Below are 22,700 nucleotides of genomic sequence, written 5' to 3' on the forward strand. Positions count from 1 at the left end.
AAAAAAGGGATACGTGGCACCAAACACCCACCTCATTCGCATTATAATATTGTAAGTATAACATATTATATAATTAAGCTTATCATCCATCATTCTTATGCTACGTGGTGCATGCTGCGTGGTAGCCTTTTAAGTACGGCCTTGGATTGCGAGGCATTTTAGACAATGAGACATCCTGGCATCCTGCTGCCATCTGTCATCGGGTAGATATTAATATATTAGAGTACTGCGCAAAAGAACACCTGTAACTTTATTCTAGTTCTAGGAGTCAGCTTTGGAGGAAAGCGATCCGTCGGCTAGCTTGGAGAGGGGAAAAAAGGATGACCCTCCCACCAATAGACATTAAAATATGGTCTTGGGCCAGGGTCATCCTTTCTCACCGGCACGGTGCCACAGGAACTACAATTTTAGAGCATGATGGCGCTGCCTGCAGGTATGTATAATTATTAATTCTAAGTGTGCTATCTTTTTGGTCTAGACTGTAAACGGATTTTCGTTGGTCGGGCAACCTTGTGTAATGTTATTAAAAGGTTAGAAATGAAGTCAACGTAGAACAAATCTCGGAAGAGTGTATCTATTCACAGATCTTGGCATCCTCACGGCGAGCGTATAGCTTGGAAAATGCAAGAGTTCTGATAAGATTTCTATATTCTATGTACCAGTAGCATAATATCATCCATCACATTGATCTTACCGGTCCAAACAATTTAACCGAATTGTATTGTTGAACCCTCCTTCAAGATTACAGGTTGCATGGGTTGACGCCACAACTTTTCTCAATGTCAAAAATGATGAAACATCCATAAGTTTCACCAACTCAGCTGATGTATCCTTTTGACTTGATGCCTTTGGGCTTGCACTGTTCTTAGAAAGATGATGATTATGTCCGGTCATTTTGGTCCATTATAGGAGCTCAAGGTACATGTACACTTTGAAGATGGACTGCGTGGGTTTGTTGCTGCTTTCAATGTAGATCCTGGAACAGATACAGGAATTTTGTTTTTTGGAAAAAAAAACCTCCCTAGCCACCGAATTTGTAGGAAAAAAACTTTTATTTTGTATTTTATTAGACTATTGTACTCCTACTCTTGTAACTATTTACAAGAAACATGAAATTGTAACACGTGTGCATCCGTGGGTTTAGTGAAGCCATGTTTTTTTTTTTAAGAAAATCTAAGGCGTATGGCCATTAATTCGAAGAAGGAAATTCTACTGGGGGCATAATGCCATATATTTGGTTTTTTATTTTTAATGGCCACGTTGTATGGCCATTACTTTGAACAGGTAAATTTCGAATGGATACAATCCTCCACCCTAACAAACAACTCCTTTGGTTGCACCTAAGAAAAAGGAAGGGCAAAAGCAATGTCCACTCAAGCTAGTCCTTGTAACTTCTACGTCATGACTCATGAATGCCGTAAAATATATTATGCAGATATCACACCGCCCTCGTAATTCATAAATTTTTGATCTTATTAAACTATCATCGTTGCCACATTTTGGCATTTGATGCCGTCATTGAGATGCATGATAGCTGCTTTAAAAGACGTGACGCGGTCATCAATTGACTCGTACAGTCTCCTCCATCCTCAAAAAAGATGGAATGCTTCGCGATATGTGCGGTGGATGATCCAATGATGGATTCGGGCGAATGGTGAATCTGACAATCTCAGACGGAGACCTCGTGCCGTGTACCAGCCAAAGTGGCGGAGGATGGGTGTTTCCGTCATTCACCTCAAGAAGCGGAGGAACTTCGAGCACCTTCCAGAGACCAAGGGAGCATAATCCCCCGAATATTTCTCCCCACGCGCTCGCCCCTCCTTCCTTGCCAGGGAGCGAAGGGGGCCTCATTATTTCCCAAGGTTAAAAGAAGCAGTGGGGCACGAATCTTGAGAGAGTGTCGAGTGTGACGGCCATTCGAGAGACTACCTCGAATGTCTCGCATCCCCTCCTCCTTGTCCTCGGACACCATCCCACCACTATAAATATTTTCTCATATCGGAAGCCGTGGTAAAAGAATAAAAAGAAGGGTTCTTCTTCATCTTCTTCATCCTTCTCCTTGTGGGCGAAGGCGGTGATGGCGGGGAACGACTGGATCAATAGCTATCTAGAGGCGATTCTGGACGCGGGGCCGGTGATCGACGCCTCGAAGTCGTCGCTGCTGCTGAGGGAGCGGGGCAGGTTCAGCCCCACTCGCTACTTCGTCGAGGAAGTCATCACTGGCTTCGACGAGACCGATCTCTACAAGACATGGGTTCGGGTACTGCTTCTTGTTTTAATAATCTGTTGGTTTTTTTTTTTTTTAAATGATTGAATTTTATTAGATTCTGGATGCGAGATAATTTTTTTCGCTCCTTTTCGTCTGTTATTCTCGATTTTTTTTGGTTTTATTTTTGTATCATCTGGGTAGGCGGCGGCGATGAGGAGTCCGCAGGAGAGAAACACGAGGTTGGAGAATATGTGCTGGAGGATTTGGAATCTTGCCCGAAAGAAGAAGCAGGTCTTTTATTTTCTTTTTGTTTTCTTCTTGGATCAAAAACGATGCTATTTTGCTCTCTCTCTTTTATCTCTTTGTTGGATAAGTTTTTATTTTTATTTATTTATTTATTTACTTATTGTGTGTGTGTGTGTGTGTGTGTGTGTGATGTTGGATTTGTTTATTTATTTTCATATGAGTTAAATCACTTGATTGTTATTGTGTGAGTCGGGGATGGTTAAAATTGTGCTCTTGTGCTGTAGTGGAGTTATATTTGCGTTTGAATGAATGGCTTATGCCATTTGGTTCTGGGAGGGGGTCATAGAGGTTACTAGAATATTTAGTTAGGCAGCATCTATGTTTCTATGTTTGGGCGAGTATTTGGAAGAGTGAGAGGCGTGAAATTTGTGTCCTGTTATTTTACTGTCTGTGTAGACTGGCGGCTGTGTGATTGTTTTAGTTCCATGATAACCTGCTCTCTCTCCCTCTCTCTCATCCTCTTTCTCTCTATCAAGTGGAAAGTACTGCCACAATTTCATTTGGCGTACGGACGATGAAATGAAAAGTGGTTATCTGTGGTGTTGGGGGTATTTTTGTAGTAGCCGAGACGTGGGATGGACTTCTGAGCTGCGCTACCCACCATGCATATGCTTCAGCATTCGCCCTGGGTAACGTGGATTTGACGAGAAGCATTAATGCCTCTCCCCCTCTCATCCCATTCCCCATGAGCAGCATAACAAGACAAAAAAAAAAAAAAGGAAAGAGATGGAGGACAGAGAAAGGGTGGCGGGAGAGGAAGAGAAAGGTGAGGATGCGCCCGTCCGGCTTCCACCCACGAATGCCCGCGCTCTCCACGTGCATCTAACCCCACCTCGGCCTCTGATCTTGGCATCAGCCTCCACTCCTAGCTTTAGCCATCAGCCCCCAAGAGGCCTCTTTATAGCCCTGTCGCGTCACCCACTAAAAATTGAAAGTGATCATGAGTAAGACAAGCCCTCATACTCTGTTCTCAGCCTATGCCATCGATACTTGAGATCCCCTACATGCCATGAGGTGACATTGCGATTCTTGAAGACATTTAATGGAAGACAAAAAATCTCTGACAACCCATGCTCTCTCACGGCTCTAACCTATCTTATAAAAAGAGGTAAACAGGGGACCCCCAAGGTATGCAACTTTTCTCTCTCTTGAACGCTCCATTTTCCTGTCTGTTGGTCGGATTTCTAACTTGAGCGTCGAAGGATCTCCATCGGAGTCAATTTCGGTCGAAACTTTTCTTGCAGGTCTCATCCCTGACGGTCGTGCACTCCACCGACTCTAGCCGTCCGATGCTTGACAAAAATCTGCACCAACAGATTGGCACTAAAAGAAAGGCCTGTGTTCATTTTTGAAAAAAGGCATGCCGTTTGAGATATACCATTCAGTGGAGGCTTTAGTTGAAAGTCATGCTCCGCACTAGCTGCTGGAGACATCTCCACCATCATCTCTATCTGCTTCTACGGAGAGTCGGGACCAGTTCAGTGCTCTTGCCACCTGGGTGCGGAAGCAACTGTGGCAGTCCACGCCGTTCGGCGATCAAATCCAGCCCAAGAAAGAGGTGCCCACCTGTGAAACGGGAGGCGCTTGGAGTCTCTAAGCCCATGAACGACACGGAAGTTTGAAAAAAAGCAAAAAAAAAAGAAAGAGAAAGTGAGAAGAAAAGGAGTGGGGAGGAAGGGAAAGAGACTGGCGATCACCGACCTTCCTCGGGTGCACGCGCACCTCCATCAACGTTGGAGCCGGTTTCGTCGCCCTCGCGCGGCCTCTCCTGGCGTCGAAACCAGATTCAATGGTACCAGGCTTCCCCGTTGCACGTCGAGGCAAGATTAGCAGCATCGGGCCTCTTAGGGCCGCACCAAAGCCAAGATCGGCAGCACCGTCGCCTCCGCGCACATCCCCGCTCTCCTCCGTTGTGCGTTGAGGCCAAGTTGGCGGTCCCGCATGCCCCGCTTTCCTCCGTCAATCGTTCTGCATGCTACCCACACGCCCGTGTGAGCCGAGTCCGCCCAGATCGGCAAACCCCAGGGCTCTCCGGCACCCTTGCTTCGGCGGACTCTGCCTCCACACACCCCTCTACTGGATGATGCCTCCCACATGCTCGCGCGCCTCTCCAGCGACGTCGAGGTTAGATCGACAGTCTTCACGAGCGGCTCCATGCCCCCTACACACCCATGCACCTCTGACAGTTTCGAGGCTGGCATCAACGGCCCCGATCAGCTCCTTCCACCCATTTTCTACGGGCCTCCCATGCGTGCGCATGCCCTGTCAGTGTCGAGATCGGATCGACGGCCTCATGCCCCCTCCATGCACACACACGCTCCTGTTGGTGCCGAGGCTAGATCGGTGGCCTCGTAAACAGCTCCGCATGCCCACGCACTCTTCCAACGGCGCTGAGGCCAGATTGGTGGCTCCATGATTCTCGTCCGTCGAGGCCAACCTGGTCCAAAAAAGAAAAAAAAAAGATGAAGGAAAGAGAAAATGTGGCAGAACAAAGAAAGGGAAGAAGGAAAGCCCCCCGCGCATCTAGCCTCAGCCTCGGCCAAAGTTGCCTATGCACGGCCGCCCACGCTTTGTGCGGAGAAAGGGTTTCACATTATTCCTTCATTAATTCTTGATTCGTGCGTGTTATGGGAATTGCCATGGGCCACTTATGCCTGGCATCCCCCTCCGCGTCCCATCCTGTCATTTGTGACAGAAAAGATGGGAGGGAAAAAAAAGAGAGGGAAGTGGGACAAAAGAAAAATAAATGAAGAGAGAGAAGAAGAGGGGAGAAAAGAGAAAAGAAATGGAAGCCCATGAGCTCTCCCTCTGCGCACACACCACGCCCTCGCATCGAGGTGGCCTGCGAGCGGATGCGCTTGTAAGAAGAAAATAGGTGGAGGGTTTGAGAGCCTCTTACCTAGCCTTGAGCTCGAACCCTCCACCTATTTGAGTGGACGCGCCAATTCAAACCCTCCACCTATTTTCTTCTTGCAGGACAGTGGCCTCTGAATATCTAAGCCGAGGTCAGAATCAGATCGAGGTAAAGTTCAAGGTCGAGTCGAGGTGGAGAGCACACCAAGCCAAGGCATGTGATGAAAAAGCCAAGAAAAATTCGAGGATTTCCAAATGGATCGCAAAAAGCTTTTATGATGATACAACGAGACAAAAAGAAAGAAGCGACGTTCGGATCTGCAAAAAGGGGTGGTTTGGTTTTTCCTCTCCCCTTTCTGTTGCCTCTTCTTTTCGTTTCCTTTCCTTTATTATTTCAGAGGAAGATCTAACCACTTTTGATCGGTTTTAAATAAAAGACGGTCTGTGTTCGACCTGACTGAAGGCATCTTTGATCGGCTTTAAATAAAAGACGGTTTGTGTTCGGCCCGACTGAAGGCGTCTTTGATCGGCTTTAAATAAAAGACGGTCTATGTTCAGTCCGATTAAATGAGCCTTTGATCGACTTTAAATAAAAGATGGTTTGTGTTCGGTCCGACTGAAAAAGCCTTTGATCGACTTTATACGGGATAATCTTTGATCAACTAGAGATACAAATTTCATGCGTGAATAGAGAAATATGCGACAAGATAAATTTGAACTTGCTCTTCAATTGATAATAAAAGTCTTTACAAAGATGACGCATCAGGCATCATAAATGACAAAAAAAAAAGAAAGAAAGAAAGGGGAGGAAGAGGAGGCCATGGGCCCCCCTCCTGCGCCTGTCGTGCGCTTGGCCAATGCCGAGGCCAGCCGACACCGAGGAAGAAGAAAAGAAAAGGGAGGATGAGGAGGCCACAGGCCCCCTCCTGCGCCTGTCGTGCGCTTGGCCGATGCCGAGGCTAGCCGACACCGAGGAAGAAGAGGAAGGAAAGGAGGAGGCCATGGGCCTCCCCCGCGTTCCTCACACGCTCGATCGGCATCGATGCCAGCTGCTATCGAGAAAGAAGAAAAGAAGAGGAAGGGGCAGGGGCAGGGAAAGAGGGCACCGGTGGCCACACCCGCGCGCTCCCGCGGGTGCCAAGTTCCTCCGACGCCACCCGAACTCCCGTCCTGCGGCGTCGGCATCGGATTGGCGGTCCCACGAGCCTCCTATGCATCTCCAACGTTGACCCTCTCTGCCCACATTCGTGCCCATCTGTCCTGCTTCGAGGCCTAATCGGCGGCCTGGAGCTCTTCGACTCCCCCCTGTCGTGTGCCGAGGACATCACCATGCGCCTCTTCTTTGGCCAACGACGTCCACACGAGCCCAGCTCCCTTCAGCCGACGCCACGCGCCCTGCCTTCTTCTGGCGGTGACCCCTTCGATCGAGATCCCCTTTGCGCTTGTTTTTTCGCATGTGCCGCTCCCGGTTGATGCCTCCGCACGTCGCGACAATGCCTCCACGCGTGCACCCTTCCAGCTGACCCCTCTTTTGCTTCCATGCATGCATTCCCAGTGGCAAGGCCAACTCTGTTGGGGCCGATCAAAAAAAAGGAGAATGATGAGAAGGAGAAACAAAAAAAGAGACAAAAGCCAGGAGGAAGAACAAAGAAGGGAAAGGTGAGGAAAGCCTGATCTGATCCAAGGCACAGACCAAGCCCAAGCCAAATGACAAGGAGTCGAGCAAAACTCACGGGCCTTCAAACAAAACTCATGGTAAAAAGCTCTTGAGCTGCCATCCACTATTCTCTTTTTTCCTTCTCGTTGGACCACAGGACACCAAAGTCAAATTTGAGCAAAGGACAAAAACAATGCCAAGCAAGAGAGCAAACCAAGGTCGAGGAGTGCCGACAAATCCAAAGGCCTCTCGCTATTTAACGAGCAGCGCCGACAAAGGCTCAAGGCCTCTTGCTCTTTAGCAAGCAGAGCCAAGGCCCTCAGAAGCCAAAAGTAAAGGGATTGATTAAAGAACACCAACCAAAAAAGGTCGATTAGAGGCAGATTAACAAACAGGAGCCAATCCAGCGGATGCTTTCATTTTTCGTGTGCAGGTCTATGATGGCCCAATGACGCTCCTTGTCCACGAGCGAGCCAAGCAGAGGCCACGATGACGACCAACCGACCGACCTGATGGAATTTCTCGACGGCAACTTGTCTCCGGACGAAAGTAGCTTCGAGAAGGGCGCCTCAAAGACCAACCCCGTCGCACAGAAGGCTCCTCGCTTTTTCAACAAGCAGACTCCATGAAGGTCCCGATGAACTAAAAAGCTGCCAAACATTGGGACGATGTGACTCTTCGCCTTACTAGAAGCCACAAACACATCGCCACTGTTAAAAGGATGACTTTGACACGTCTTCGGCAAATCTGAGATATTTTTTTTGCCCGATCTAGTTATGACTCGGACTCAGGAGTGGGGAGCTGGTGTTGGGGGTATTTTTGTACTAGCCGAAGATGTGGGATGGAGGACTTCTGAACCGCGCTACCTACCATGCATATACTTCAACATTCGCCTCGGGTCACTTGGATTTGACGAGAGGTATTAATGCCTCTCTCCCTCTTGTCCCATTCCCCATGAGCAGCACAACAAGACAAAAAAGAAAAAGAAAGAGATGGAGGACAAAGAAAGGGTGGCGAGAGAGGAAGAGAAAGGTGAGGATGCGCCCGCGCGATCGGCTTCTGCCCACGAATGCCCGCGCTCTCCGCACACGTCTGACCCCACCTCGGCCTATGATCCTGGGCCTCTGATCCTGGCATCGGTCTGGCGTCGGCCTTCACTCCCAACTTTAGCCATCGGCCTCCAAAAGGTCTCTTATAGTCCTGTCACATCACCTATTAAAAAATGGGAGTGATCATGAGTAAGGCAAGCCCTCCATACTCTCAGCTCCTGGTTCTCAGTCCATGCCATCAATAGGTGGGACCCCCTACATGCCATAAGATGACATTGCCAGGCATGATTTTCGAGGACATTTAATGGGAGACAAAAAATCTCTGACAACCCATGCTCCCCATGGCTCCAGTCTCCCTTATAAAAAGAGATAAACAGGGGATCCGCAAGGTATGCAACCTTTTTTTCTCTTGAACGCGCTCCTTTCCCAGCTGTTGGCTGGATTTCTGACTTAAGCGTCAGAGAATCCCCGTCGGAGCCACATCCGGTCGGAATTTTTCTTGTAGGTCTCATCCCCGATGGCCTGGCGCTCTACTGACTCCAGCCGCTCCGGTGCTTGACGAAAATCCGCACCAACAGGTAGGTTTTGTGTTTTTAATGTTGAACCATAAACTGGCCCCAGATAGTTGGGAAAAGGCTGGATGGTTATCACTATGTTGTTAATGCAGGATCATGATGTTGATTCAATGTATTGCATCTCAACCTTAGAATGAAGAAGTTAGTGCACATGGCTGGACATTAGAAAAGTATGAGGTATTTGTTGCTCAGCTATCACATTGGCATTCAAAATAATTCAATAAAGTTTATGAGAATAAAATTTGTTGAAAAAATTCCTTTATCATGTCTTTGACCTTTTCTTCAATTGGATTAAGTAATCTTAGTCATGACTCTTATAGGAACCTGTTTCTTTGGCCAACCTTCCTAAGAGTACGAGGCAAATCTCAAAAATAATACTATCCAGGTAGATCTTTAATTTGTCAAATCATCTACACATGGAGTTTGTGCGTTCTACATTCCTCGATTTTTTTTTTGTCAATCTGAAACAGGATTGTAGGTATTCATTATGTTGAGATTATTCTCACCAAATGGAGACAGCTTGACCTTTGCATGTTGTTTTTAATTTGCACTTTTTTTATCCCATTGAACCTATGGAGATAGTCACCTTCCTATTTAATTGAAAAACTCTCTATATATATAACCATACAAGCTTTAATGGTCCTTGATAGCTTCATTAAGTTTTGTTTTGGTGGAATATATGGGCGTTATTCTGAAGTTGCTCAATATTTAAGTACGTGTTGTATTCATTAATTATGCTGAATCATTTGAGTATTTGACAAGAGTCACTAGTTAGAGTGAGAGGTAACATTATCGAAGCCATTGCTGTATCAAGAGTAACCTGAAAACATAAAATCTCCAAATTATAACTTAATAATGTAATGAAATTACATGAAAAACCATTGTGTTACCTGTCAATGTGCACATTACATGCTTACTAAGATGGGGTTTTGTATATTTCTTTTAGATCATCTTTGCCCCTTGTTTCAATTCGGACATTTAAAGAGTCTCTTCAAGCTACAGTTTATATCTATTTCTTTCATTAGCTGAACCCCTCAACATTTTTAGGATGGAGCTGCTCAATGGTTACCTCTTGATGAGAGCCAAAGAACATGCAGGTCCCTTCTTCTTGATGATCATTGGTGGCATCTTCTTGATCTCAAGAGAAACGTGTAGTACGAACCTCTTGTTTTATACTTTTTGTTCATTTGCCTTCGAACTTTTCGGAGACAATATTAATCATCTCCAGTCACCATCCGCGATAAAAATGGATTGGGCTGATCTTTGAATCAACATTGCTCGGTGCATATTGAGCACCTTGCAGAACGTCATCATGGCTCTTTGGATTTATCGTAGTCTCTGATTTATTTATCATAATAAGGTGAAACATAGAGAAATATGACAATTTTTGTGTATGTTTGATTAGAATCAGAGTTTGATTAGAACAGTGAAGAATTTACTTTTACATTTGATTAACAAGTGACAGAATCTAATGAGAGGTCATGATTGTGGGCCAGATTCATATATTGTACAATGGTTGCCATGATAAGAACATGAAAATTTTAATGATAAAGGATCTTTTATGTTTTAGGGCTTAAAATTGAGTAGGGATTTACATAATATCTAAAGCACAAGAGATGACATGATATTTTACTTTGGAAATGCGGATGTTTTGTTCTCACTAGCTTGCCATTAATGCTGTGTCCTAATATTTATTTACTATTATCCATCCCTTGGTTACCTTTTGCCTCCCCCCCCCCCTTCCTCTTTTTCTAAAATCAAAATTGTTGAGTGCACTATGAAGCGTACTGGTATTTGAGTCAAGCATTGGTGACATCTTCAAGAAATGATGGTGTCAGAACATCAGATGTTGAACTCGGTTATTATATCTTTGGACTCAAAAGGAGTTGCATGAGGCACTAAACATTCTGTCTCAAAAAGTTATTTGACATGCTGCAAGTTGATTACTTGGGAATACTTAATTGGTGGGTATCAACTTGTTCTATGTTGCCATTTCAAATATATGGATGATAATCCCTGTTTTGCACTTAGATCTTTTAATATCAGGAGCTTAGAAATTGAAAACAAGGGAATATTAACATCTACAGCTGAAGACTTAGAGTAGATTTGTAAAATTGCTTTACCCTTTGACGTAGTTTTGATGTAGTTTTGGGGATATCAAAAGAACTCAGCTTGAAAAGAAAAGTCATTAGTCATGAATTTGAGCTAGAGAAAACCATAAAATATGTTACCGATGCATATGACTATGCTGAACACAAAAGCCAGACTCCAGTTGACAAGATTTATGTGACTCACATATATATAGTCAAGGAGCAACAAATTATCAATGAAAACTTATAGCATTCATGCCTGGAAAAGGCCTAAAGATTGCTTGGAAAATCTAGGAAGATGTATCCAAGATGTATATTCATGGAAGCTGATGTTTTAAGTAATATATACTAATATAATAGATGAGGTGCTGTTGTGAATGTGTTTCTAATCTTGCAGAGCAGTTTTACTATAGCAGGCAAATATCGATATTGTTTGTAGTGAAAAGATTCAAATATCTGGATAGAGACCCATGTTCCTTGTCTGAGTTGACTATTCTTTGCATCTAGTTCCTGTCTATTTTGCAATGCTTACATGCATGACAAGGGCCTCATGTTGATCGGCTTTAATTTTCAAGATCTTTTTCTTCTAAAATTATCAGAAATTTTCAGTTAGAAAATTCCAAGAAAAAAGTTTTAGGTTCTTTTTTTTTTGATGGGGGGGGGGTGCAGGGTGGGCAGCGTGGAAGACATGGAGCTTGTTTTACAGCCAGATGATATACCAATCAATATATGGGAAATTGTGAAAAAAACATTAGATTAAAATGGATCACTAGCTTACTCAACAATGCCCTGAAAAAATAAGAAATATTTATTTATAGTTAATAGTAGTAATACATACTATTACCTGAACTTTTATGGACTCTTTTGAGGTTATAGGGAGCGTTTGTGCAACAGAAGAATAAGAAAGAAACTTGATATAACCAGAAGTTTTTTAGGCTACGAAGGATAGGAAGAATAATGAGGTTTGCCATACCGTACTGAACTGGATAGTATAGACTATGGAGTGTACCGTACCATACCAGTTCGGTACTGATAAGTGGTAAGGGGGGCATACCGACTCACGATATGCTGAATCGGTCCTTGACTGATATAGTAATAGGTTAGCAGTGGTATAGGGCCTAGCATTGAGATGGCAAACTATTAGTTCTGTTGCTTAGGCAATGAGATATTCAATGAAATGAGGAAACCTACAATGACTTTTGTGACTAGGGGAATGCATATCATAGAGGACAATGAGAGGTCATCTGGTGGTCATTAAGTTAGAAAGCTTTGCTCAATTAATACATCAAAATTCAGGACATATGTCTGATAGGGACATGGGATGTATTCAAATTTCTGATAGTTGGGTACTTGAATTTCTTTTGGCAGTGGGCCTATGCAAGTTTGTGTACTTGTCTTTACACTTGTCATAAATGAACCAGTCAAGAGGAGCTATCATGATATGTTATGGTGTCTGTTGTCAGAGAAGGTCAGGATTAAATGCTAAACCAGAAGAAACTAACAGACTGGTCATCAAAGAATTTCATCATAGTATGTTTTTTCTATTTTTCTAATTGATAATTCAAATATCTCTGTTTTCTTTCCATGAAGGATGCTTATTGCAGCTTCTTCCACCAATTGTGAAAAAATATCACAGGATGTGACAGCAATATATTAATAAATCAATGTTGCAGCTGTGTATTATGTATTGAGCATTGCAAGAGGAAGATATTTGGAACATGTTGCTTTTCCATATTAATGACTGTGTGGTAATAAATGTGCTGGACCTTAAGTAAATGAAATCATTTTAAACTTTTGAATCTGTGTTTCCTATGCCGAGGAGTAATGCTTGTTAATTATAAATTTGTTGCTTATTTGTGTTCCATATTGATCTCCTAATGCAGATAGAGGGAGAGGAGGCCCTCCGTATGTCTAAACGCCGTCTTGAACGTGAAAGAGGGCGCAGAGATGCAACGGCTGATATGTCTGAAGACCTGTCTGAAGGAGAAAAAGGAGATATAGTCAGTGATCTTTCCACTCATGGTGATAGCACAAGAGGCAGATTTCCCAGGATCAGTTCTGTTGATGCCATGGAGGCTTGGGCTAATCAGCTTAAAGAAAAAAAACTTTACATAGTATTGATAAGGCATGGAACTCAACTTAAAGAAACTATAACAGTTAAAAGTTTTTGTTATAGGGGTGTACCCATGTTATTACTATTTTGTAATCTGCATGTTCATTTGATGTGTGATGCATGTCCAAACTATATTGGCAGGAAATGACATGGATTAGTTTCTGACACTTACCATTTTCTAGTATACTTGGATTATAACCTTCAAGTGGCAGCTGGCAAAATTTCTTCAATGTAGATAACATTAGAAAATAATATAAAGTTATATTGGTTTATTTAAACTTTGGAGCCATTTTTTTTTCACAAATTAATTTTCGATGTAATCTTTTTTTCCTATTTTATTGACCCCTCTTTTTTGCTTACCATTTGATGGATGCTAGAAGCAGGTGTCAGAAATTAATGCTTGAGAAGAAGATGGTACTGTGGAAGTGGAAGGATTAGATTGAATAGTTCTCAAAATAGAATTTCTTTATTTAAACAATGAGGGAAATGGTAACTTGGAGATTTTCATGAACTATCTATTTAATATTTTTTTTTTTTTTTTTTTGTTGGGGGGGTGGGGTATAGAGGGTTTTAAGCTTAATATCGGATGGGATGGGGTCAACAATTAATAGAAAGTGAGGATCATGTAAAAAAGGAGGGCCTGTGCACAAGGCTCTCGCCATTGTAGGGTTTGGGGATGGTCAGATGTTCAGATGTACGTAGCTTTATCCTAGCATACAGAGACATTGTTTCTGTATTTTCAAACTCATGACCTCGAGGTCACAATGGAACAACGTTACCATTGCACCAGGGCTCACCCCAAAGTGAGGAGTACGTGTGATATACAAATTTTAAGTACTTTATAATTAGTTTTGATACGATATCCTTAAATTCTTTAGGTGGTTTGCTGATTCTATTGGTAAATGCTTGAATGTCTGTATGCTTATGCATATGCATAGACATGAAATAAGTTATTACTTGGTAATAGCGGAAGAAATGACAATCTCTTCCTCTCTTTTTTCTACATATCTTATCATAGGTCCAGCATTTAAACCTTGAAAGTTTTGAGAAAATATTGGAGTAGAACCTTTTTTTTTTTTTTTTTGATAATAATAATGATGACACCATCATTCTTCATCATCTTACAATAATTATTAGATGTGTAATCCGTGTTTGATCTTATGGCCTCAAGATTGTAAATATTGTCAAAGAACTGAAAATATGCGATGGATGTGAAAGAAAAATAGTTAATATCTTTGTGGCTTGCTGTGGATTCTTCATTATGTATTCTTATTTCTGATAGATATTTTTCACTTTATGCAGCATTCATGGTCTGATACGCGGTGAAAATATGGAGCTTGGTCGTGATTCTGATACCGGCGGTCAGGTAGCTTTGAAATCCATCATGATTTTCCTTCTGAGATCCATTACATAAAAATGATTTATGATCTCTCCCATTTTAGATGGGAAAATCTGTTGATACTGTTTCTTTTTCTGTGGTATTTGAAATTTAGAGGGTGCTCTAAACTAATGAGATGGCCTGATCTCTTTTGTATTATGTTAGGTCAAGTATGTTGTAGAACTTGCAAGGGCTTTAGGTTCGATGCCTGGAGTTTATCGGGTTGATTTGCTGACCAGGCAGATATCTGCACCAGATGTTGATTGGAGTTATGGAGAACCAACAGAGATGCTGACTCTAAGAAACTCCGAAGATTTTATGCATGAGATGGGAGAGAGCAGTGGTGCTTATATTGTCCGCATTCCATTTGGGCCGAAAGATAAATATATCCCTAAAGAACTTCTTTGGCCACATATTCAAGAATTTGTTGATGGTGCACTCGTTCACATTATGCAGATGTCCAAAGTTCTAGGAGAACAAATCAGTGGTGGGTGGCCAGTATGGCCTGTTGCTATTCACGGACATTATGCTGATGCGGGTGACTCTGCTGCTCTATTATCTGGGGCATTAAATGTCCCTATGCTATTCACGGGTCACTCTCTTGGGAGAGATAAGTTAGAACAACTTCTGAAACAAGGGCGACAAACAAGAGAAGAAATTAATATGATGTACAAAATAATGCGTAGAATTGAGGCTGAGGAATTAGCTCTTGATGCCTCTGAGATTGTTATTACAAGCACTAGACAAGAGATAGAACAGCAATGGCAATTGTATGACGGTTTTGATGTGATTCTTGAGCGAAAACTGCGAGCTAGAATTAAGCGAGGTGTGAGTTGTTATGGCCGTTTTATGCCTCGTATGGTTGTAAGTATATTACATTTCTTAATTCCTCTCCCATTTAGAAGTTTTTAAATGTATCTATTTGTGGGGTTTCACTTATGTATTTTAGACTGTTAAATAGGAGGTTATTTGTTGTTTGGTTCCTGAAAATAATCTATTTGCTCTATTTTGCAGATAATTCCTCCTGGAATGGAGTTCAATCATGTTATTGTACATGATGGTGATATGGAGGGTGAAGTTGAAGGAAGCGAGGATAATTCATCATCTCCGGATCCACCTATTTGGTCTGAGGTCCAGAAATTTACTTCAGACTCCTTGTTCAAGGAATTATTATAATGCAACTTCTTTCTTTATTATAACTATGACAGAAATATTGATCTCGTAACTTATTTAAGAACCCCCTTCGACCACCCCAGAAAAAATCCAATTTACTCAGATTTGCTTGTGTTTTCTGCTATTCACAGCTTGGTGTTATTTAACTTTGGCAGATAATGCGGTTCTTTACCAACCCTCGCAAACCTATGATCCTTGCTCTTGCTCGACCAGACCCCAAAAAGAACATCACAACACTTGTGAAAGCATTTGGTGAATGCCGCCCTTTGAGGGAACTCGCAAACCTTGTATGTGGAAGCTAATGCTTGTAGCATAGCTATTTATTTTAGCTAGCGTTGTATAACTACCCTCATTCTGAGAGTTTATCTATTGTGATCATTTGTTCATAGAAGATGAAAATAATTTCCCAATGACTTTTAGTTGCTTTCTGATATTTTTGTAAACTCATATGTTGCAGACATTGATAATGGGTAATCGTGAGGCTATTGATGAAATGTCAAGCACAAATTCAGCTGTGCTGACCTCAGTACTCAAATTAATTGACAAGTATGATCTATATGGACAAGTGGCATATCCTAAGCACCACAAGCAATCCGAAGTTCCTGACATTTATCGTTTGGCAGCAAAGACAAAGGTATGCCTTTAATGTCAGTCAATGATCAAAATTTGGTGGTCTTTGAACAAGTGTGCTTCTCATTGTGTGTGAGTGAGAGAGAGAGAGAGAGAGAGGGAGGGCAGGTGCGGGGAGTCTGCATGGATTGATGCAGGCTGTGTCACCCCTAATCTTTTATGGTCGTGGATCAAAGCATAGGAAGTAGTACAAATTATGTATGTGTTTTTGTGTGTGTGCACGTTTTTGCATGCATCTATATTTATTGAGAAATACAGTGGGGTTGCCACCACAGCATAGGAGGTGTTATTGATTATTGAAAGCCTATTCCATTTGAATGGTGGAGGTGATATTGAAAGCCTAGAATATTCCATTTGATTAAGTCTTTAATGTTAGTATAGGTTTCTGATTTTCATTTTTATTGAATCCAAGGAAAATAAGAAGGCAAAGAGAGGAAGCGACAGTACTATTGAGTAGGGGAGACGGGGGGGGGGGGGGGTACAGGGAAAATAAGAAATTTGTCCTTCACTAGCATCTGGTCCACTGACATGACATTATTTTCTATACCGGATCTGCAAGAAAAATATAACTAATAGTCTAATACATATGATAAGTGTGTACCATATAGAATGGCTGGTGAACAAAAATTATTGCACTTCTAGGTTCTGGAACTAGACATATTATTAAATTTTGAAGACTCGTGCACTTCATGCTTAAACTTGTGAGGCAGTGTGAAACTGCCCTAGTATTGACCAAGTATGTACAACGTATGACCTTTTTCTTTTGTGAGAAGAATTCAGTGTTGCTTTTTATATTATGCTTGTTAATTTTTGTTAAGATATAGACTAAAATCACTCCTGATTTTTCTTGTTCTCTTCTTGGAATTATGAAATATATTTCCATATGTAACTTAGTTTTAGATAATGCAAGTACTCCTTTTCCTATAGCTGCTCTAGAAGTCCTTGTTGATAACTGATTTACTGTTACGTTAATCAAGTTAAGAGTCTTGGTGCATGTCTTGATGGTCAAGCAAATGATGCAGTATGTGGATGTATTGCTATTAATAAGCAAACATGTTGTATCAAGGTTTCAAATATCGTACAGGACCTCGTACCTGTTTTTACTGGAATAGTTGGTATGGGGGCCCGGCACACAGAACAGGACTGTGTCCCATATTGACGCACTGTATACTGGTACCTGAAACTTGGTGGAATGATGCAGTACTGTTTGTACCGCTCATTCTGGTAGTATTTGAAACCATGTTGTATCTCTGTGACAGATTTGTAGATTGTTGTTTCAAAAGGTAACAATGTTTGGGATATCATGCAATATGAAAGAAAATGATGAAATGGCGAAAGCTTGTAAACCCATGTAGTTCAAAAAACTAGCATGCTTGCAATCTCATTGTAATGGTGTTTAATTAGGTTGGAGCTGAGTATGAGTAACATTCTAAGGTTTCCATGATGGCTTAGATAGAACCTAATACTTACCTTGAACCACCCGGTGTCTGGTTGAGAATGGTAGCATCCTGGTTACATTTGACTCACGTGTCAGAACTACTGCAGGTCTTTTAGAAAATAACTACTTTCATAATATGTTCCACCCTTTCTAGGTGAGCATCTGCTCTTTTCATTATAAATTGTAATAATATCTGCACTGCACACAGTATAGTTTCATCAACCTGACAGATTTTGTTTTCTGCAGGGCGTTTTTATCAATCCTGCTTTCATCGAACCATTTGGCCTCACCTTGATAGAGGTTACAATTTGATTTCTTCTATTATTCTAACATATACATATACATATATCAACACACACACACACACACACACACACACGTATATGTGTGTGTGTGTTTGTATACGTATACGCACACACGCATGCATATACATATATACACACACACGCACATATACATATATATATATATACATATATACATATGCATATACATGTATATATGTATGTATAAATGAATTTTGCTTATCAGCATATCTACATTCTTTCCTGCTCCACACACACCCACACATATATACATATATATACATATATATATATAGATATACATATGCATATACATGTATATATGTATGTATAAATGAATTTTGCTTATCAGCATATCTACATTCTTTCCTGCTCCACACACACACACACATATACATATATATACATATATACATATATATATAGATATACATATGCATATACATGTATATATGTATGTATAAATGAATTTTGCTTATCAGCATATCTACATTCTTTGCTGGAGCAGGCTGCAGCTTATGGTCTTCCTATTGTGGCTACAAAAAATGGAGGTCCTGTTGATATACATCGGGTTGGTCCATCATGTGTTTTCTACCCTCCAGTAGAAAGTTTTAGCATCTGTTGTTTTATGTTTGATGAAGTATCATTTAGTGTTTTTTCCCTGAGCATTTATACTGAATTTTGCTTCAGGTTCTCGACAATGGTCTCCTTGTTGATCCCCATGATCCACAAGCCATTGCTGATGCACTTTATAAGCTTGTTTCTGATAAACAGCTTTGGGCACGATGTCGACAGAATGGATTGAAAAATATTCACCTATTTTCTTGGCCAGAGCATTGCAAGACCTACTTATCACGGTTAGCTACCTGCAGGCCAAGACATCCCCAATGGAAAAGGAGTGAAGAAGATGGTATTGAAGATTCAGAATCAGACTCACGAGATGATTCTTTGAGGGATATTCAAGATATATCTTTGAACTTAAAACTTTCGTTAGATGGTGAAAAGGCTGAAGATGGTGGCACACTAGATAGTATCTTGGAAACTGAAGAGAGTGCTGTTAATGAAAAGAGTAGAGTGGAACATATTGTATCAAAACTGTCCAAGAGTGTCGTAAAAGCTGCACAAAAGGATGCGTCCAGCGAAAACTCTAGTAAGGTACCAATATTGAGGAGGAGAAAACATATTTTTGTCATTGCTGTGGATTCTGTTAGCAATACAGATCTTGCTGGGATTATTAAGAGTATATTTGAGGCTGCACGCAAGGACAGGACATCAGGTTCCTTTGGGTTCATATTGTCAACATCGCTGACAATATCTGAAGTACACTCTATTCTCATCTCTGGAGGCGTCCCTGCTACTGATTTTGATGCTTTTATATGCAATAGTGGCAGTGATCTTTATTACCCATCACCAAATTCTGATGAAATGTTGAGCTCTTCTGAGCTTCCTTTTGCAATTGACGAAGATTATCATTCACAGATTGAGTATCGCTGGGGTGGAGAAGGGCTGAGAAAGACTTTAGTTCGTTGGGCTGCTTCAGTTGTTGAGAAAAAGGGAGAAGGTGAGGAACAAATTGTCATTGAAGATGAACAACGCTCATCTACCTTCTGTCATGCTTTTAATGTGAAGAACCCAGCACTGGTAAATCTCTTGTTTGCATACGGAAGTCCTTTCTTTCTTTTAAAAAAAAGTGATACATTTCTAGCAGTATTAAGTTGTATTGTTATAATTAAAAGCATATGGCATGGGTCTTTTCTTTTTCACAGGTTCCTCCTGTAAAGGAGCTTAGGAAGTTGATGAGAATCCAGGCGCTCCGGTGTCATGTCCTTTATAGTCATGATGGTACCAAGCTGCATGTCATTCCTGTTCTAGCTTCTAGATCCCAGGCACTAAGGTATCAATGAAATTTTAGCAGTATCGTTCTTGTATCTTTTTGTGAATTTTTTATTGAATGAAATATTTTTATTTGTTTTCCTGGAAAACACACTGTTCTTTATTTAAACTTTAAAGAATGTTATGTGTTGTTGTCTCATTAAATGAACTTTTGGATGGAGTGGATTCTCATGATGTAGACTCTTTGTTATATTATGCTGATGCATTCATTAATTCGTGATGGCAAAGTTCAAGTTATTGCTCAGTCTCGGTCCATTGTGTGAAAGGGGCATTTGAGCTCGAGCTAAGTTTGATGACAGCTGTTCAACCTTGGCTTGTTTGTGAATTGAATGAGCTTGTTAATGAGCCCGCCCACATATTCCATTAATTTTTGCAAGCCAAAGGGTCCAGGCTCAGCTTGTTCATGTGTCAAGCTGTCAATTATCTTTGAACTTCACTTGATTCCCAATGGAACAAGATTGATCAAGCCTGTTACTCTGCTGGGCCTGAGCTGCTAATGAATAGCTTGGTTAATTTGTTGCCTTTTTGATGGTACTAACATACTACAGAAAACATCATTTATGCAGATGAATTTTTGTGTGCATTATTGCTGGTTGTGCACATAGTTGCTATAGTGGGTAGCATGCAAGAAATTTATGAGCAAGAGAGCCTTGGGACAAGAAAAAGGACCTCCTGAATTCCATCTTTATTGCAATTTTAGTAGTGCTTTGCTTTGCTTTACAGATCCATCCTTCACATGACTGCATAGGACTACTAATAAGTGGTTGGTCTTTAGTTTAACAGTTCTATAGATTCTGTTAATCAGTATTCAGATGATGACTTTGCTTTGTCTTATTTATAGCTTTTGTCAGTTTTCTGTCCATATTCTCTGCTCTATACATTTCTCTCTGGCACAACTGACTTTACCAGGTACCTTTGAATTTATTTGCAAGACTTCCTTTTTCTCAGGTATTTATATGTTCGGTGGGGTGCGGAGCTGTCAAATATGGTGGTATTTGTTGGTGAGAGTGGTGACACAGATTATGAAGGATTACTTGGAGGCGTACACAAAACCATTATACTGAAAGGTGCATTGAACCTTGCTCCAAGCCAGCTTCATGCAGCTAGAAGCTATCCCCTACGAGATGTTGTAGACTTTGACAGCCCTACTGTTGTTCAGTGTGAGGGCTGCAGCACCGATGGCATACGGTTAACTCTGAGCCAGCTTGGACTACTGAAAGAATAGTAGGAGCACTTTTACTGTGACATTACCGGGCAAAGAAGTTTATCTTATTCAGTAAGTTGCAGAATTGTTTCTTTTTACTCAACCTGTTAGTAGTTTATCTTTAGAGCTGGCATTCCATAAAATTCAGTGACTGCCCAAACTCAGGTTCTTTGTTCTTGAAATTTATACAATGCTACCATAGGTATCCATTATAGACATGAATTTCTTTCAAGCTACCCAAAAAACGAAATTTGACTTTTTTTTTTATGCTGCTTTCTGTCCTATAATTCCCCCACGTTTCACTTTAGATGACCTTTCTGATTCATGTATTGCTACCTTTAATGATCTTGCTTCCAGGCTGTAGCTGCCTTCATGGTAAAGATCAGAAGACATTTTCCTTGAGTGCCACCTCATGCTTCGTGTTGATCCTTGGTAAATCTTAAGTGTTAAATTCCTGTTTGCAACCAGGCTCGAGAAGTAGCCAAAATGCCAGGAATGCTTCTGCATTTTTTTCCTGAAATGCATTTTTAGCTAGGGGTTAAGAGCGCATTTCCTTTCGTCTCCGGTCAAAATACAAGAGCCTGATGGCATTTTGTTGGAACTGTGGCAGAAAGCAAACGCTCTTCTGGTGGGCCTGTTAAGAAATTGTAGATGACGTTATCGAGCCATACCATTTATATACAAGCATGTTTATAATAGAAAGCTTCTCTCCAAGCCTGTTTTGTAATGATACTGTAATTGTACTGCTCCTACTTGTACAGTAAATGATTTCATTTAGTCCCTGAAATATCCAGTTTAACAGCGTTATGACTGATGAAGCTTTTTGAAAGTTTGGTTGTTAGGCTATCAAGTCATCAGCAACTTTATGATATTGGCAAATGCAATACTTCAATGACCATGAATGCAGCTTAGCTTTAGGTTCGTCAAAAAGCTCCTGGTTGTTGCCGTAGAGGAGGGGGATTACGTGAGCAACTGTTTGGAGCTGATGCGCCGAGGGGACTGCAACCGGTGAGCGTGAATCCGCCAGCCACCCATAGACGTGGATGGCTTCAGAATAGCGGAAGCAAACATCAGCAGCATGGAAGTATGGTTGCAGAAAATTCTCTCGTCTATTTTGAACATGTGGATTATTGATTATTAATTGAGTAATGATGTTGTAGAAGTATATGTTCCACATACGTTTGTTCAACATGTCACATAATCTGAAAGAGGTTACTGAATCTATGCTGAAAGGTAGAGAGAGGAATTTTAGAGCAATTCAGGGGGATCGTGCCAAGGATCCAAGATCAGATTTTGCCTTCATTATGGCCGTCTTGAGACCCACAGAACAATTTGGGGGTAAAGAATTTTGGTGATTGGACCGAAGTTGGGAGTTCAAATCTTATTAAGGCAAAACTTAATTGAGTTAGGTCTACTCAAGTCTCACTCGAAACTCAATTCTTATCCAAAACCCAAAATCAGGCTCAGCTAATTTACATGTATTTTGAGCTTGATCCAAGACCCAACTTTATACCAATTTATAAACTATTTGAGCTTGACCGAGCCTAGAACCAAGTTGAACACTAACCTGTTCCATACTTGAATCAATTGTTAGTCCTACCTTTGGCAAAATCTGCTCTCGCGACATTCTTTAAATTATTATAAGTTATAAATTTGTTTCTGGATTTTCTTTTGAGCTGGACTACAAAATACGCAATTCTCATAAAGCCTTCAGACTTACCGTCTCAAGGTCTGTGAACTTGCATTTTATATATACAAGTCGGTATCCTTGCAAATTAATGGGGCATCGACATACATCAACCTAAAGAGGTATGTAGCCACAAATCA

At 41.3% G+C, this 22,700-nt stretch overlaps 1 protein-coding gene across 4 annotated transcripts; it reads left to right on the forward strand.

The window, feature by feature from the left end:
* Positions 1–1,817: 1,817 nt before the first annotated feature.
* LOC105050124 (probable sucrose-phosphate synthase 1) lies at positions 1,818–22,095 on the forward strand. Of its 4 annotated transcripts, none has more exons than XM_073261651.1 (14): positions 1,818–2,260; positions 2,411–2,500; positions 12,623–12,864; positions 14,155–14,218; positions 14,396–15,094; positions 15,245–15,361; positions 15,559–15,690; positions 15,861–16,037; positions 17,718–17,771; positions 18,285–18,347; positions 18,467–19,417; positions 19,543–19,670; positions 20,618–20,945; positions 21,704–22,095. In XM_073261651.1, the coding sequence occupies exons 1-13, from the start codon at positions 2,078–2,080 to the stop codon at positions 20,892–20,894; spliced, it is 3,177 nt and encodes a 1,058-aa protein (XP_073117752.1). In that variant the 5' UTR covers positions 1,818–2,077; the 3' UTR covers positions 20,895–20,945; positions 21,704–22,095. The 4 variants fall into 4 exon arrangements, with proteins under 4 accessions (XP_073117752.1, XP_073117753.1, XP_010928318.1 ...); XM_073261652.1 differs by having other exon boundaries at positions 21,716–22,095; XM_010930016.4 differs by lacking the exon at positions 21,704–22,095 and adding an exon at positions 21,231–21,660 and having other exon boundaries at positions 1,819–2,260.
* The last annotated feature ends 605 nt before the right edge of the window (positions 22,096–22,700 follow it).

Source organism: Elaeis guineensis, chromosome 8 (assembly GCF_000442705.2).
Source record: "Elaeis guineensis isolate ETL-2024a chromosome 8, EG11, whole genome shotgun sequence".
NCBI lineage: Eukaryota > Viridiplantae > Streptophyta > Magnoliopsida > Arecales > Arecaceae > Elaeis > Elaeis guineensis.